The sequence below is a fragment of the Anguilla anguilla genome, chromosome 15, assembly GCF_013347855.1.
Source record: "Anguilla anguilla isolate fAngAng1 chromosome 15, fAngAng1.pri, whole genome shotgun sequence".
Lineage (NCBI taxonomy): Eukaryota > Metazoa > Chordata > Actinopteri > Anguilliformes > Anguillidae > Anguilla > Anguilla anguilla.
The window spans coordinates 27,547,016-27,564,027 of record NC_049215.1 but is presented as its reverse complement, the minus strand read 5'-3'; the positions used below and the strand labels follow the sequence as shown (position 1 = coordinate 27,564,027).

Sequence of the window (17,012 nt, the reverse complement as noted above, 5' to 3'; positions counted from 1 at the left end):
GACTCTTGTGAATGTAATGAGAAGCACTGCTATTGATGTAAGGGGCGGAATACTTCTGAAATCAAATATATATATATATAAGTATAAATATATAAATAAGAAGAAAAAAAGCGCTTTCAAAGGATCTGAAAAATAAACGTTTCGATTAAATATTTGGCATCGCATACTTGTGAAGTGTATTAACATTTCGTCTTTTAACGAAATTTAAAAACCGATCTTCATATCAAATAATTATAGAGATAAACCGTCAAATAACCATTGTTGAGTTCTGCTCAACAGTCATATTCAGTCCCTCTGCAGTGTTTTCCTTTTCTGAAGTGTAAAAAAAAAAACCGTCGCTGAGTGTTTCTTTATGAGGCTCATGACTTTCCTCAAGGATATCGAGTTAAGTCAAATTGAGGGGGGAATACATTTATTTTGCCCAAAGCATTGCTCCATATTTGTCTTTAAATTAGCTCAAAGAGATAAACCAATAAACAGAAGCCTTTGGTAATAAGAAATATTGATCAAACATCATGCAGTTAGTGCCTTCACTCCCCCCCCAAAAAAAAACTGCATTAAAATAGAGTGATTGGTCATGGCAGCTTTAATTGGAAATATGTTGCCACAGGGTGTTCTTGCTTCATAGTGTGATATGTTTTGTTACATCTAAGCCACTTATAAGTTTAGAACATGAGTCTGGCTCCCATGACTATACTCAATAGTATGGGCATATCCTTGGTTTAGGGATCGGGGAGGACGATGTTGTGATTTTGTGCAGTTTATGAACCTTGAGAATTAAACCAGTATGGACTCTAGAGCAGCGTGTGGACTGAGGCACTAGTGACTGAAGAAGAACCACAAGATTGTGTTCTGTGTGAGATTTGAAGCAAAGCTGCTTTCTGACAAATTGAATTAAATTAATTTTAGGCAGGGCAAGTATACACCATTCACAGGAGCATTGTGAATTGCCCAGATCTGTAATTTCTCAGTATTGCGTAAGACATGTCCTCTGGCAAAGGTGTTCTGCTTCGCCTAAGCTCCAAAGGCTGTCCTTTTTACCCATAGCAATTGGGATTTAATCACACTATCTGCTAGTGACTGCTTAAAACTATTTATGGCTTGATGGACTGGTTATTCCAAGGTTATTCTGAGGTTCTGAGTTCTGCAAGAAGGCTCTTGCTTGCCCCCTCTGTGTCCCCTCCAAAGCTGCCAGAGTAACAGAGAGGTAGTCATGAACAGAGATGGAAAGTTCGGGGGTCAGTAACAGTCACTGGTCCTGCAATGTGTTTCATCTGCCCAGGAAGTCAGCCAGCTGATTACACTCATTAGTCCTACCTCTTGGCAGAAGAACACGTGCTATTTAGCAAATCCAGGTGATTGGTACAAAATACAGGGACTTTTACTTTCTGAATCTGTATTTTCCACCTCTGGTTAAAATCCAGCTATGCTGCTCACTGCCGTGGATATTGGAAGAAGCTGAGCAGGTTACAAGAACATGTGATTCCTGTCCACGGGAGCATCAGGTGACATTGCGGTCACTTGACCGGCTCCATGGCAGCGTCAGTCAGCGTCACCGCGGTCCATGGCAGCATCAGGCGGCATTGCGGTTACTTGGCGGGTTGTGACATTTGCTCTCTGGCCTGTCTCAGCAGACTCCCTGTTCAGCGGCCTGGGGCTCGGCGCGGTGGTGGGGCTGGGCCTGGCGGCCCTCTTGCTGGTGCTGGTGGCTGTGGACGTCAGCTGCTTCTTCCTCAGGCAGTGCGGCCTCCTCATGTGCATCACCAAGAAGCTCTGCGGCAAGAAGAGCGCCACCAGCAGCAAGAGCAAAGACATGGAGGAGGGCAAAGCCGCCTACCTGTGAGTGTCATCCACACCGTGTCCTTCTACCCAGTTCCCGCCGAACAAAATCACTCACCGCACCTGCATCTTCACCCCTGTGCATTCACTCCCCCCTCCATATCTCCACGTCAAATTATTCTACTCTTTTCTCTATCTGCTCCTCTGTAGTGTAATGATTACTGAGCTGGCAGGGTCAGTTTCCTGGTAGGGCACTGCCCTTGTGCCCTAGGGCAAAGTACACAGTATATATCCTGCTGTATTAATGGATGTTATGACAAAAAAATTAAAAAGCTGTGTAAGTAGCTCTGCTTGCTAAATGCCCAAAGTCAAATGATTCTGTCCAACTGCCTCCTCCCATTCATTTCTCTCTTCCTCCTGTTCCATCTTTCTCAACTCTTCCTCCTTTTCTCAACTTTTGTGATAATTTATGATCATCAATCCTCACTGTTCATTTTGTATTCAACTTCTTTTTTTTAACAACAATACAGGTCTACTTATATTTCTGCATGCATGCACCCATTTGCCTGTGAGTGCATTGCTCATCTTGCCAGGTTTTCTGTTTGAAGGCATCTTTCATCAGTATACACCACATATTGAATCAGACTCAGTGGGAGGTGGAATCTCACTCCAAATCAGTCAAACACACTATTTAAACTATAACACAAACTGACTAGTCTCCAATTAAACAATAATAGTGGTAGTGAATCACATTTCATGTTTTCATAATCATGAATTTGTGGATCTTTCAATTCCCATTTGCCTAAATGTCTAGTGGAAGAGAATATAAAAATGTAATTTTGTCATCGGGTTTAAAAAGCTAGTTGCTAGTTTTCGATGAACTGTTGCTTGAACCTCAACAAAGTGATATAAAAGCCACATCTAAGTCTGAGGCCTCATACACACTGGCATTAAAATACATATCGAAAATCGTTTTGCCTCATTTAAAATTCCACACTATCTGGTTTAGAAAATGATTTTTAGGATCAAAAACATTTTGAAAACCCTGAATTGATTTTAGCAGTTAATGTCTACAGTTTTTGAAACCTACCTGTAGAATCATTTCTTGCGTCATAAATAAACCATTCCATTGGTGGTGCTTGCGAGTTCCGAGGGAATTTCTTCATAGTTAATACTTTGACATTTTAGTTTATTTTACTGTAATAAAAATATTAAATCTGTAGGTCAAATATTTGATTTGTCGGTCACAGTTAGATAGAGGAGGAGACATGTTGCAAAGACCTGGAAAGCCACAAATCAGTCCATGTTGTTTTTTTTTGTTTTTGTTTTTTTTGTTTTTTGTACTGCGTGGTGCGCATTCTGGGTTTTCTGAACCACCTAATGCATTTGAGTGCACAAACAGGTCAAGGTTGCGAAAACCTCTCAACTAAATCATTACCAAAAGGTATCAAGACTGAAACCGTGTACGAGGCCTTAGTGATAATGAATCAGTGTCTGAGTCACATTGAAAGGCTTATAGTGATGGTGAATCTGAGCTTGAGACTCAAAGAACGACTTGAACCTGTTTGTTCGAGTCACATTGAAATACTGATAGTGAATCTAAGTTTAAGAATCAGGGAAATACTTGTAGTGGTACTGAACCTGTTTGTCCGAGTCACATTGAAATACTGATAGTGAATCTAAGTTTAAGAATCAGGGAAATACTTGTAGTGGTACTGAACCTGTTTGTCCGAGTCACATTGAAATACTGATAGTGAATCTAAGTTTAAGAATCAGGGAAATACTTGTAGTGGTACTGAACCTGTTTGTCCGAGTCACATTGAAAGGCTGATGGTGAATTTGAGCTTGAGAATCAGGGAAAGACTTGTAGGTACTGAACCTGTTCGAGTCACATTGAAAGGCTGATAGTGAATCTAAGTTTGAGACTCAGGGAAAGACTTGCGGAGGAACTTAATCTGTGTGTCTGAGTCGCAGTGAAAGGCTGTGTTGGAGCCCCATACATCGCTGACACTAAAATAACAAGCAGCATGCATCAAAGAGCCTGCTGCGAATGAGGACAGTGCCCCAGCGCAAACATCTGACACGCTCTCCCGTCCTCTCTCTCTCCGCGCGAAAGCCCCGCTGCGCCGCTCCTTTTAAGAGCGATTAGGGCTCCCAGTTAAAATGGCCGCCGTCTCCCCGCGAGCACGCTGAGCGCGGCTCCACTGCTCAGCGGCTTCCAGATAACAGACAGCCCCACATCGCCCGAGCCCTGCGTGGCCCCCAGTGCGGTGGCCAATGACAGGAGGAACGGAGGCCGTCTCTGCTCTGTGCTGTGTGGTCCCCGTCAGCCCCATCTCTAACGCCTGCGTTGTGTTTGTGTGTGCGTGCGTGCGTGTGTGTGTGTTTGCGCGCGTGTGCGTGTTCACGTGCGCGCGGATGTGTGCGAGAGCAGGAACGATGGGTCGAAGGAGCCCATCGTTGAGATGCGAACGGAAGAGGAGAGAATAACTAACCCCGATGATGGGAGCCCAGTGATCGAGCCCAATGAGACCACACCACTCACAGAACCAGAGTAAGACCCGCCTTTGGCAAGCGCTGCAGCACTAGGGCAGAGCAGGGGAGGAAAAGGCCAGTCCCTATTGTCTTATGCACTGCTGTAGTTCAGTAAGGTGAGCAGCCAGGTAAGTGAGTCAAGCAGACGAATGAGGAGACTGATCCGATCCATTTCAATCCAGCCAATTCAGGGAATTAATCGAAATTCAGCTCATGAATTGACAAATGGTTCCCTCTGGCACAGAGGATTTCTTTCGGTTTATGAATGGAATTTCAATTCTGGATCGACTTAACTGAAATGGAATTGACCCCGGCCGTGCGGCATAGTGTTAGGCACTAAGGAAAGTGATAGTGTAATTGCATTCATTTAGAGAGTCAGGGGAGTGGAGGAGCAGTGTGGTGTAGTACGGCTGCAGGGGAGTGAGAACAGGGGGCCGAGAGGCATTAGGATGCGAGCTGAGGGAAGCGGCTTATTGCCATAGCAATAGTGAGAAAAGAAAAGAGCCAGCACTTTTGCAGTGTGGGGTAATAGTCTAGGACTGTAGTACATTGAATGCTGCGGGTTTAAATACCAGTTTAGCTATTGCTGTTCTACAAATGAGAAGCGGCTCAAAAAGTTAAGAATTTGTCCTGTGAAACAAGATACCATGTAAGTAATTTACTGTAAAGTAGATCTGGATAAGGCTGATTATGTATATAATTGGATTGGGCATGCAATCATTTGACAGTGGAAGCATCATATTGTGGTGATAAGGGAAATATTAGTGGAGTGGTGTGGTCTAAGTAATATAGGACACATAATTTTCATAAAAGAGAAGGCCCCAAAATAACGTCATCATAGCATAGCTTATACTCCCAAACATGAAAGCACACTTAATTCTTGGACGTGAAATCATGAATATCAAGCAACTGACTATGATTTAGAAATCCTATTTCACTTCAGTGTCTGTAGTCAAGCATGATGGGCTGTCTAATGAATGTGAACCAGCCTCTGTGGATTGTTGTCCACACTTTTTCACCAGAGTCCTACCAGAGATGATGTTCTCAATCTTATCCAGAAATAGCCAGTATGGGTTCAGGCTTTTGTTACAACCAAGCAGTTACACGCCTGATTCTACTAATCAACCACTAGAGGCTTTGCAAAGAATCTTGATTAGTAGAATCAGGTGTGTAACTGCTTGGTTGGAACAAAAAGCCTGCACCCACACTGGCCCTTTCTGGGTAAGATTGAGGACCCCTGCCACAGAGACTGATCAAAGAAGTTCGTTATTAGGTGCCGTGTGTGAACGCACACAGCCAATGGCCATCGTTCTCTTATGTCACTGGATGTTATTTCCACAGGAAGTTGCCCCTGAAAGAGGAGAACGGCAAAGAGACTCTCAAGACGGACGGCATCGAGATCAAAGTCCACGGCGACAGCAGCATCCTGTCCAAGGAGGAGGACAGCAAAGCGTAATGGAGGCCATCTCCATCACACAGAAACATTCAGAGCAAGCTACCCTGAGACCAAAACCACGAAATACACAAGAAAAACAAAGAAGAAGAAGTTATAATCCTCCATTAATAATCAGTATGTTAGGGCACCAAGGAGGCAACTTGTAAATATGACTGGGATGAAGACCACTCTGATAGTTTTGTGATAAATTGGTAATGTTCTTTCGGAAAATGCCACCAGATGTTGATGTCACCCGTTGATCAGTGATTTGTTTTTGTTGTTTTTTTTCTTTCTTTTTTTTAAAACTATAAGCCTTTGCCGTTGCTTCGGTGTTTCCTCTCCACGTGAAGAGACGCTCAGGCCCAGATCTGTGAAAGGTTTGTGGAGGTTTTTCACCCACACACCACTGCAGAACGTGGCATCGTGTGGAAGGATATTCACTGAATGAAAGGGATGGTATTTGCGTGTCTCAAGTATCAGAAAATTGTGGATTTTTTTTTTTTTCCACTTGCTACTTGGCCTTCAACAGCATATTTCATTGTGGGCATTCTGACAGAGGAGCCACAAGGTTTTGGGAGTGGATTAGTACAAGTCAAATTCTGATTACATTTATCAGGAGGTAACTGCTTGAGGCATGACTGTGTGTCTTGTTTAAGAGCTTTCATTTCAAGCAGGAGCAGGAGAATGAAGGTTTAAAGGCCTGGAAATAGGTTTAATCAGAATTCAGTCAATAGCCATGTAATAATTGTTTCAGCAAAATAAAATAAGATGGAGCTTAACCAGCATATCATCTGTTGCTTAGCTATTAACTGTTTATTAATTATTGCTGTGCTTACACAGATTTATAAATACAGAATTCAACTTCCCCCTCAATGGCATTACATACTGTACAGGGAGAGATTGTTGCATTCCAACACATCAGCTTAATTCACTCTGATTCATCTGGAAATGCATTTCATTCCCTAGCAACATCTAAACAAACTGAGAACATCTAAACAAATTAAGCAAAGGATTTGTGTTTTGACATGTCTCAAACACATACTTTGAGCAATTGTTTGTAGCCATATTGTGACCTGTCTCCCATCAATCAGTGGAAATGTATACAGAAACCAAATGCACAATCTCACAGAATGTGCGAATTGTGCATAGAGGCAATGTCATCATTTAGAAAAACTGTTTTATTTGTGAAAATGAGAGATGAGATGGCAATTCGTTTTTTTTTTTGATAATACTTTCTGTATTATCATCCGTACATCATAACCAAGCCAACCCCATTTGGTAAAGCCACAAAACTAGTTGTTAAGAGAAGTGAGTGGTAGTTTGCCGATTTATTATTACTATTATTTTTTGCATAATTCCATTAAAAAATATATCCTGCTTGAGAACAAGAGTATTTGCAAATGAAATGAACTGTAATATGCAATTTCAGATGCAAATTCCTGCTCCTGCAGTCCTCTCAGCAGAGAGACGGGGAGAATGAAAGAGTCCTCACAATCCGCTTGATGGTCCCTCTGCTCAGAATGGCCTCGTTTGTTAGCTGTGTCAGATATGGGTGGCCTCAGTTTCACCGGTTGGAGGGAGAACACTCTGCTCCTCTCATACTGTGCTGCTGTGTATTTTGTTCTGTCATTCATACTGCCATTTTGGTGCCTCTGCTGGTATGATGTTGGGTGGGGGGTGGGGGGGGGGGGGTCTTGTGTGGGTAAAGTTTGTGTGTACGAGTGTGTGTGTTTGTGCGAGTGTTGAGAGAAAGAGCATGCGTGTGCTGTGGTATCACCCGTTCCGTGCTGGAATGTCGCTCATGGTAAATACGTGTGTACTGTAGGTCGTTGTGTCACTGCTGTAGGAGGTCATGGTGTCCCGTCGGCTGGCCCTCGCCGCTGTCTTTGGCCTCGTGTATCTGAGTGTGACGTTCAAAAATCATGTCCTGGATGCCACGGTTTTTTAGCGGTCCCCGGGGAAGGTCTCGCAGCTTACGTCCTAGGTACGGTCCTCTCTGCCTGTGAACAAGACACTTTGAGTTGGAAGTTTAGCACGTCATCAAATGTAGTATTTCTTAGATATCTGCTTCTTATGAATCGATAGGATGCAGTACATTGTGGAACCACTGTTGTACATCACCATTATGTTCCTGTGTGTATCCTTTCTTTAGTACATATACTTGGTAAATTTGATCACATATTCATCTTATTTTGTGATATCTGTTTTATTTGGTTGTGGATAATTGTAAAAAAAAATATACATAATATATATTATATATAGTATATTGAAAAAAGTAAAATGCAGTTCTGAAAATTCACAGGTCAGTCTTTGGAATATCTTTCACTTCTCCCTTATTAAATAAATTTGCATCATATTGTGGTTCTGAATATATAAAATATATTTAAAAATTGATTCATCACTGTTCCCAAATCCCATAAAAACTTTAAAAAGTAAGAGGGAAAATGGTGGATTTTGTTCAGTGAGTCGTTTTAAAAATGATTTGTAAAGTGAGCTGTCTTCTGCTGGCTTGGTATATGGGTATATTCTCCTGTTGGCTAATCATTATCCCCAACCTAATGACTGAAAATGTGAAGCAAATGGTGCTTTTGCAGTTTCTTTCTCTCATGCCACTCACAGCTGAAACCCAGTGTGTATGCAGGTTTATTTTCTGTAGATGACAGAAAGCAGTACAAATTCACATCCCCTTGCACAATGGTAAGGGCTGTGGCTAATGTGTCTGCACTTCATTCATCCTGTAAGACTAAGGCTAAAGGGCTTATTCTGTCGTACATTTTCATTTCTGAAATCGAGAGCCCTGTGCAGCCATCTTATTTGGCTCCTCAATGCTTACCATTCAGCAATGCAAATATACTTAGAAAAACAGCCTTGCCAGAGTTCACCAAACTAGCAACTCTTTGTAATACATGCCTGATGAAAACTAATCCCCCCACCCCCCATGTTATTATGCCGCTGTTCAATAAACTGTCTGAGTACAGAGTAACTGCTACATCCCCAAAGCCTCCCCACTGGATGGAATATCTAGGAGAACATTAATAGGCTACAGCCAGAACATAATTCAGCCGTTCTTCATCTTCAGCCTGTATGGTGAATCCTCTTTTAAATCTTCAGTGCTCCTCACAAGCATATTGACCAATTTGTGGAATAAGACCACATGGAGCGGTTGGCGCCCGGTCGATACGAGCTCTGTCAGTTTCAGTCAGAGAAAAAAGGGCAGCGGCCAAGGTGAAAACAGAGGAGACCAGGGTAAACCCGGGTGCTCAAGTCACACTGATCCAAACACAAAATGCAAGGAGGCTTCATTGAATGTGGCATGGTGCAAAATAAAATAATGCAAAGACAAACCAAAACCAGCCGGCACTATAAGCTTGGGTTTCTGCTCCCAGAGCAGAATAAATAGGCTAAATTGACAGACTAAATATTTCAAACAAAAAACTGCACAACATTACCGATCAAGATGGTGCAACAGGCAGTGCAATCCATGCGCTGAATTGGTAAGCAGGTGTGGTTTCACTCAGAAAGAATTTCCACCACATCTTCCTGCATTTTTTTATTTTATTTTATTTTTTATTTTTTCCAGAGAACAGAAAATGGCTGGTAGTATTATTGGACATGAATGTCACCATTATGTAATTAAGTATGCGTGCATAATATTGACATAATAATATGTCAATATTAAATAGAAGTAACACTTTGGCTATTAAAAGCAATTGAGCGTGAAGGCCAATCACATACTGAATTAACCCTTTAGAAGTAATGAGAAAATCAACAAGGATTCAAAAGGAACAATGACTAGAGGTGCATGAAAAACACTGAAATTGTTCAGTGCCGGTATTCCATACGAGCATCACAAACAGGCTGGGCGTCGCCTGAGAGTGGCCAGTGTCAGTTGTGGCCCATCAGTTGCCGCGGGCAGAGCAGATGGACTGTGACTATGGCTGAGAAATTGCTAAGCCTTTAATGTCAAATACCTTTGTTTTTCTGTCATCTGGGAAAGTGTGGCTATTGTCAAAACTGTTCTCCCTCGGTCTGATTTGTTGACGATGGCTTTGTCTCGTGGCAATTACAGCTGTCACAGAACGAAAGCCTGACTCCAGGCCAACTTTGAAATTGAATACTTGCTAAATTCAAAACAACCAACTGTGCAGAATTTATGACAGTTTTTCTTTTCTTTTCTTTTTTTCCCCTTTGTTGCGCGAACATCTAAAAATAAAAATATTGGAAATTATATATGTATTGTATCAACAGGCAACAGTGTCTGTGTCATTATCCGTGGTTGTTAATTGTGACTTTTGATCCGGTTTTTAAGTGTTTCTGGTGTTCGCGAATGAAGAGTCTCAAATTAAATGCAACACTTTAGTGCCCCAGAGAATTTAATTATACCCAACTTTTCTCACAATTTTAGCGCAATGCATACGTCTGACACCATTAAATATTAATTTACATTGATTTACTTAAGTGGAGTTCTGCCAATGATGAGTTTACTGTAAGTGTTGAGGCAAGTGTTGAAAACAAAGTGCATGCATGTTCACAGTGATAATGTAACAATAATCTTTTGTTCTTTCTACTGGGGATGTGCTTCACAATCCAAATCATAATGATTGAAAGTGGTGATCATTTCACTCTTTACTCATAATTCAATAACAATATCAGGGTTTGATGGGGATATTATATTGGCTCCGCTAGACCCTGGCTGGATCAAAACTTTTGTCTAGATGGGATCTAGATAAAATGCTGAGCCAGTCTTTTCATTATACCATTCAACTAGCTTTTAAATGTATCACCTTATATGTATGCACAAATTACTCTGCCTATTTTGGTCTCTGGTGCCACTGAACATAATTGTCTTTTTTTAGGCAGATCAAGGAGACATGGAGACAGTCATAAACCATTTTCTAACAGCTTGGACAGCACATTGTCATATTTCAGTTACAGTGTGTGTGTATGTGCAGAACGTGGATTGTCTGCTGAACAATCGTTACACACTGCATGTGCGGTATAGTATTCCCTATTTCTGTTTCCCTGGACAATGCACATGAATGAGTGAACATAAATAATTATGGGGGGATTTTGTTTTGCCAAAGTCTATACGGCCAGCTGAGCAGATTGACATTGCTGCCTATGAGAGGCTTTTTTGACTGTAAATAAGAATCCGGAGTTAATCCGCTGTGATATTTGTTCTTGGTCTTTCTTATGTATCATTTTTGGATTGACTTTGCCACACTGCCCCCCAGCTCTCCCCACCCCACTCCACCCCAGCCCAACCCAAATCACCTCCACAGAAAATTCTGGTGTTTTTCTACTCTGTATGTTCTACCAGGGGAGAAGGCAGTGCACTCCCCACCTCTATCAATGGAACAGCTAGCCACTGTAATTTTCACCTGTAAATAAAAGTGTGCTGATATAAAGAAACATGCTTGTAACAGCCGCCTGGAGATGTCTTTTTTTGTGGCATTACCTAGTCCTTGAGATGGTTTTTTTGTACTATTTTCTGCCTCTATATGTTTTTTTCCTGTGTGTCTGTCTGCTTCTGGGGGTGCCTTGCTAATTTGTTTTGGTTTCTGGAGCTAAAATAAAACACAGTGAATCCATTTGTGTATTGTTAAACACACAGCGCTCGACAGTGCCCTCCACAGAACAGGGTGTACAACTGCAGTGAGCCAGGAGCAGAAATATGCTGGACAATTATTGTAAAGATATTTCTCTGAGCAGTTTACTCCATTTAATTGGAGTTCCTGGTGTCTCAGTGGGATATTTTCCCACAGGAGTCAGGCACACAGATGTCAGCAACACACAGATTGGTGTCAGGTCTCCTGTAGACCTGACACAATGTGTCTCAGTTCAGAAGAATTTACTTTGCACATATCGTGACGTGAGAATTACAGGGTTTCTAAGTGACAATTTTGCTGACACTGTATACAGCTGTATACAAACAAATACTGTGTTTATCATTTATTTACTTGTGTGTGGCATTAAAACATATGAAACGTTTACAATCTGGGTGTAATTCCAAGTGATGAAGCCAATAAACAGACAAGAACTTCTTACACCCTTTAAAGTGTGAGGTCACAGATACGTAATTACACTGTTCTTAACTGAACATTCTAATGCTGATGTAACAATCACTACTAGTATCTGAAAACAGTGGAATTCTGGAACACTGTTGTAGAATAATGGGGGGTGGGGGGGGGGGATTAAAAAAAAACCTACTCTCCGAAGGGTAAAATTCAATATCTGTAAAAATGGCAGATAGAACCCTGTAATTATCAGATCTTGATATGCTGTCGGTCTCTGCTGCAGCTTGGGGTGGGGTGGGGTGGGGTGGGGGGGTGGGGGGGGGGGGGGGGGGGGGGGTTGTAATTGCCTGAGGATGTGTACAGATAGTGAAGATATCTCAGCAAACAATGATGCTGTGTGCAGGGGTGGAAATGCTGATAAAGATTCAATTCAAATGAGCTTCCTCAATATCCGCCTGCCTCAAATTACTCCCCAGAGGAATAAGCAAATGCACAACTGCTAGATTTAGGCTCCACTCATTAAGCTCAGTCACAACAAGGTCTTTATACTCATGAGCAAAAAAAAAAATTATAATAATTTACATTTCGGTAATATACAGTACGACCGAAAACATGGTGTCCATTTTAGGTCATCCTCGGATATCGGCTGCGAGCTCTCTGCAGAAGAAAAGCATCCGCACATGCATTGTTTTCCAATCCGGCTTTATTTCTCTGGCTGAACACCATCAAGCCTCAGTCATTTACTTCATCCTGCCTCAAGCGCTCTCGTCCATGCGCCATCCTTCCAAACCAGCTCATTTTAAAATTCTTCATATAAAAATCCCTCCAGGCTTTTGTTCCACTGCGTAAGAGGAAGCCAGCTTACTTTTTTTATGAGTTTAATATGCAAGTGATAGCTTTCCCCTCAATGCTTAATGTTAACAAGGTGTAAAACATCTGACTATAAACCTCCTTGATATAGATAATATACTGTAGCTTATCCTGCATGAATTGAGAATGTAGCACTGTAGACATAGACAGAACAGAAGGTTTTTCGCTAGGAGGATGATTATTCATTATTAACTAATGGCAAAATGCAGGCCACTTGGTTTTACCATCTGCTTTCAAACTCTCGGTGCCTTCTGAAAGGTTTAGGTAACTCCATTTAATTGAATTTTTTATTTTTATTTAATATTTATAAACTTTCTGTTAGCTTCACATGAATGTTCTTTCACTCAGTCAGCATTCATCAGAGCATATCAATGAAAATAGTTTTGGTAATAGGCAATTTTTGAAATCAGATAAATGGACAGATTGCATTACCTGAATTTCACCCACCTTTAAGCTGTGTAATGAACAGGGAAGAGAGAGCACTAGCAAAGAAAATGGCTCCTATAGAAAAATGTCTTGGTTCATTTTTGTATGGTAAGAAATATTGTAACACTAGCTATGCTCTAATGAGTAAACGAACATGAATCCTAACTGTAGGTTTATAAACATTTTCTAATATTTTCTTTTCATTTTTAAGGGGAAGGAAAATCTGGTGTCATGCTTTGTTCTTTTTTTGGGCCTGTTTTTTTTTTTTTTTGTGCGACATGCCTGATTTTTTTAGGCATAGATAACACGACCATCGAGATGAGGTTGTTACAAGGGATGCATTACAACATCAGGCTTGTGTCAGTGTCTGCTGATAATATCTTAAAATGCACTTAGTATTGGAATGCATTGGTAATCTGATGTTCATAAATTGGCTGGCCCTCTAAAAACAGTGTTGGACCACATCATTATTTTACATCTATTATCTGGTGCTTCCACTAGAATTTAGAGCCCTAGTCAAGTTGGAACCAGCTTCTGCTCCAGCTGGATACCATCTGGAATTTGGTTGTGGACTGTTATCTTTACAAAGCTGGTTCACTGGCTGGACATGGTCAATGCCAACATGGTTGATATCTCAACTATCTTGGTGCCACTTTGACCATCTCTAAACCTGCTTCAGCTGAACCAGCCTGAAACCAAACGAGAACCAAGCTGGAATTTCCACTGGGAAGTCATACCTTTGAAGCAGGCACCAGATGGGCATTTTACTCCTATATGTACCCAGCTGGGAGAAAAAAGCAGAGTTGAGTAGTGATTATTGGGCCAATCCCGCACTTGCCTGGTTACTGTTTAAAGACAAAGAGGCTGCCTGCACCTTGACCAGAATAATAATATTGCAGTCCAGAGAAGCAGATGGTTATAAGAGTGAACAGAGACTGTTCACACTATGCAGGCAAAGTTGTACTGCAAAAACTAAATCTTAACAAGTGAAAAGTTTGTCTTACTTTTAGCCTAAAATTTTTTTTTCTTACTACAGTTTTTTGCTAAATAAGACAAATAAGCGTGACTCATTTCAAGATTTACCAATTTATTTCAGTTGTCAAGCAACAACTTAAAACAAGCTAATATTCCTCTACTTGAGAGGAAAAATATGATTGTAAGTCTGATTACAAGACTTAATTATGTATTAAGACAGGCCTTTTTTTTGCTGTGGGACAGCAACAGAAACTGTAGGTGAACCCAAAAACATTTAGGGTGCAAGGGCTCAAAGATGTGAATCAAAGGTTCAAGAGCGAGCGCTAAAAGGATTAGACTATGAGAACTGCTGGTGTGGCTGGTGCAGGTGAAGGAACTGTGCCATGAATGGATTTATGGCATTCAAGATATTCACTTTTGCAAGCTTTCTTTGAGTTCAAGGATTGTCTGAAAATACATTTTCCAAAGCTGATAAATATTACATTAAATCAGAAAATAACGGACTCGTTTAAAACACATTTTAAACCAAAATGGAAAATATGTAAATAGTTGACACACAGCGAAATCTGTATCATATGAGAAATAAAGTACTGTTAAAGTTAAAATATGGTATTAATCATATTCTAGATGTGCATAATGAAGCCTTGTATTTAAATGAAAAGCCTTTAAAAGAAAAAACCTGGTTGTGCAACCATGAAAATGCAAATTAAAATATTGTTTTAATTATATTGTTCCCTCTATTTCCATCTGCATTTTCAAATGTGTGGGGGCTTTTGGAAATTCAGCAACTGTTAGTTAAGATAAGACCACGTCTATCAACGGTTTTTTATCTTCCTACTGAAACTCTTTGATTTTGAGATAAAGTGGTATCTCCTGGCATTTGCCAGTAGAGCTTGTGGTGTTCAGTACAGCGATGACTCATCTTTTGATGATCAGTAAGGTGATGTAATTCAGTTTCCTGTATGATACTATGTCCTTAACATAAAATGCTCGCATGTAAACAGCATGTCTGCAGAAGTTCTGCAAGGGGCAGTTCACAGGTTATAATTTATTTAATGTCTGCATTACCAGGAAAACATGTATAGTTAATTTACTGCCAGCTAATCAGAACAAGAGCACATTGTCAGAACCTTTCAGAAACATATATTGTGACTGGCATCATAGATTCCAGTGAAGCCAGTGGCTGTGGATGCCATTTATTTCAGGATTTGTAATACTAATATGTACACACTTAACTTCCAACACATCACTTTTTTATTCATATTTGACTACTTTGATTAGGTGGGTCAGCTTAGAAAACTTGGGGGTTCATCAAACAGCTAAGATCTACACAGGGTTTTGAAGTTAGTAGAAACCTGACAATTTAAATAAAATATAGAAAAGTTCAGTATATGGGGGGGAAATTAAGATGTTAACACTTTATAAAAAGATATTTTTTGAGTCATAATTAACATATATATATATAACCTAATTCCCTTTTGATTTGAAGTAAAATATATTTGAACAGAACAACAAAATGACTCTGACATCAACTGAACAAAAACCAGCAGGAAGTGCAGTAGCATTAAAACAATTTAAATGTAGATGTATGAGCCAATACTAATCAATCCCAGCTGATATCCCCTCAGGTGGAAAGTTTCCCTGTCTGGGTAGCTTCTTATCTGGGCAAGCTAGTAATAGCTGGCTTGTCATCAAGTCTTCTATCAAATCTGCAATGTTGAAAACCAAGATTTTGGTTGCAATGTTGAAAACCAAAATAGATTGCTGTCTAGCAAATTTAATTTCCACTATCTGATTTTTTGTCTTTTTGAACTATGATGATGTTATTTCACTGCTGGCCCTGCATTGACACAGTGTAGCGTTAGCCAGAGAACATGGGTACTTTTTCCAGCTGGACAATGATGCACCTGAGCCTCTGATTTTCTTCAGCAGTTTAGCACAAGGTCATATGACTACTGACTGTCAAGGCTGCCAGCAGCCATATAAGTAATTATTTGCTGATCGCAAATAACCTAATTTAATTTAAATAGTCGCTAAATTGTACTTGTACTGAGACTTGTGACAGTGATTCTAAAGAGCTCCAGAAACTGTACATATCAGAATTCCCCTCACGGAAGCCGCTGATTGGATGTTGATTCAAAGTGAAAACTCAACCATGCAAAGAAACTCACTTTTTAAAACTCATTTGAAGTGCAGATGCCTTTCCAGACTTTTTACTCTCAACATAGATCTTCTAATATGAGACACTGAGCCACAGATTGTTGCATTTGCCTTTTAGGGAGTTTTGAAATTAAAGAGCATTGTTAAATGAATGAAATTATGGGCACCAATTAGACATGAGAGCACCAGGTTTAGTTCTATCTTGTAGAAAGAACTATTTGAAAATCCTTTAGCCATGTGAGGGTGCTGATGTAAATTCAGCATGAGGAAGCCATCATGAGTGAAAACAGCAGCAGACAGTGAAATCACTTCAGATGGTTGACTGGGTCTACATCAGATAACTTATTAATCTTTTGAGGTCACAACAAGATTCAGGGAAAAAAAACTGTCACCTGACACATTAATCTGTGGCTTATTGTGGACATGATTTATGCAGTCTGATAGCAAATGGACTGGAGACCATTTTGCACAGGGTTTACTTCATCAAAAGGACATTGTAAGTATAGTTATGAAATATAAAATATTACTACAATAAAATATATGAGCAATTTCCTCTGCCTGACACAACAAACAACAAAATTGGATTTTTGTGACCTAACTTTGAATTGATGTCAACTATTAGATTTTTATTGTATTATCCTGACCAGGAATCAGTTTGAGTAGTCTGTTGAATCACTGAAATGCAGTGATTGCTTATTTTGCAGACAGAGTTTGTGTTGGAAGAATACATACAAGTAGTTCTCTCCACAATTATCAACCATCAACGTGGTGAAAGCACTACAGGAAAGTGTCTATAGATTTTCCCTAATGCCATC

General features: G+C 40.3%; 1 protein-coding gene across 10 annotated transcripts in view; it reads left to right on the top strand.

Moving 5' to 3' along the window:
- The window catches only part of LOC118214236 (neural cell adhesion molecule 2-like), a 483,289-nt gene extending 471,949 nt beyond the window's left edge, over positions 1–11,340 (top strand). For 6 of the 10 annotated variants that reach the window (XM_035394023.1, XM_035394022.1, XM_035394020.1 and 3 more), the window contains 3 exons: positions 1,632–1,839; positions 4,214–4,333; positions 5,656–11,340. In XM_035394023.1, the coding sequence (XP_035249914.1) occupies positions 1,632–1,839; positions 4,214–4,333; positions 5,656–5,770 (443 nt within the window). In that variant the 3' untranslated portion in view covers positions 5,771–11,340. The remainder of the gene's footprint in view (positions 1–1,631; positions 1,840–4,213; positions 4,334–5,655) is intronic. The other 4 variants (XM_035394021.1, XM_035394019.1, XM_035394026.1 and 1 more) reach the window with 2 other exon arrangements.
- The last annotated feature ends 5,672 nt before the right edge of the window (positions 11,341–17,012 follow it).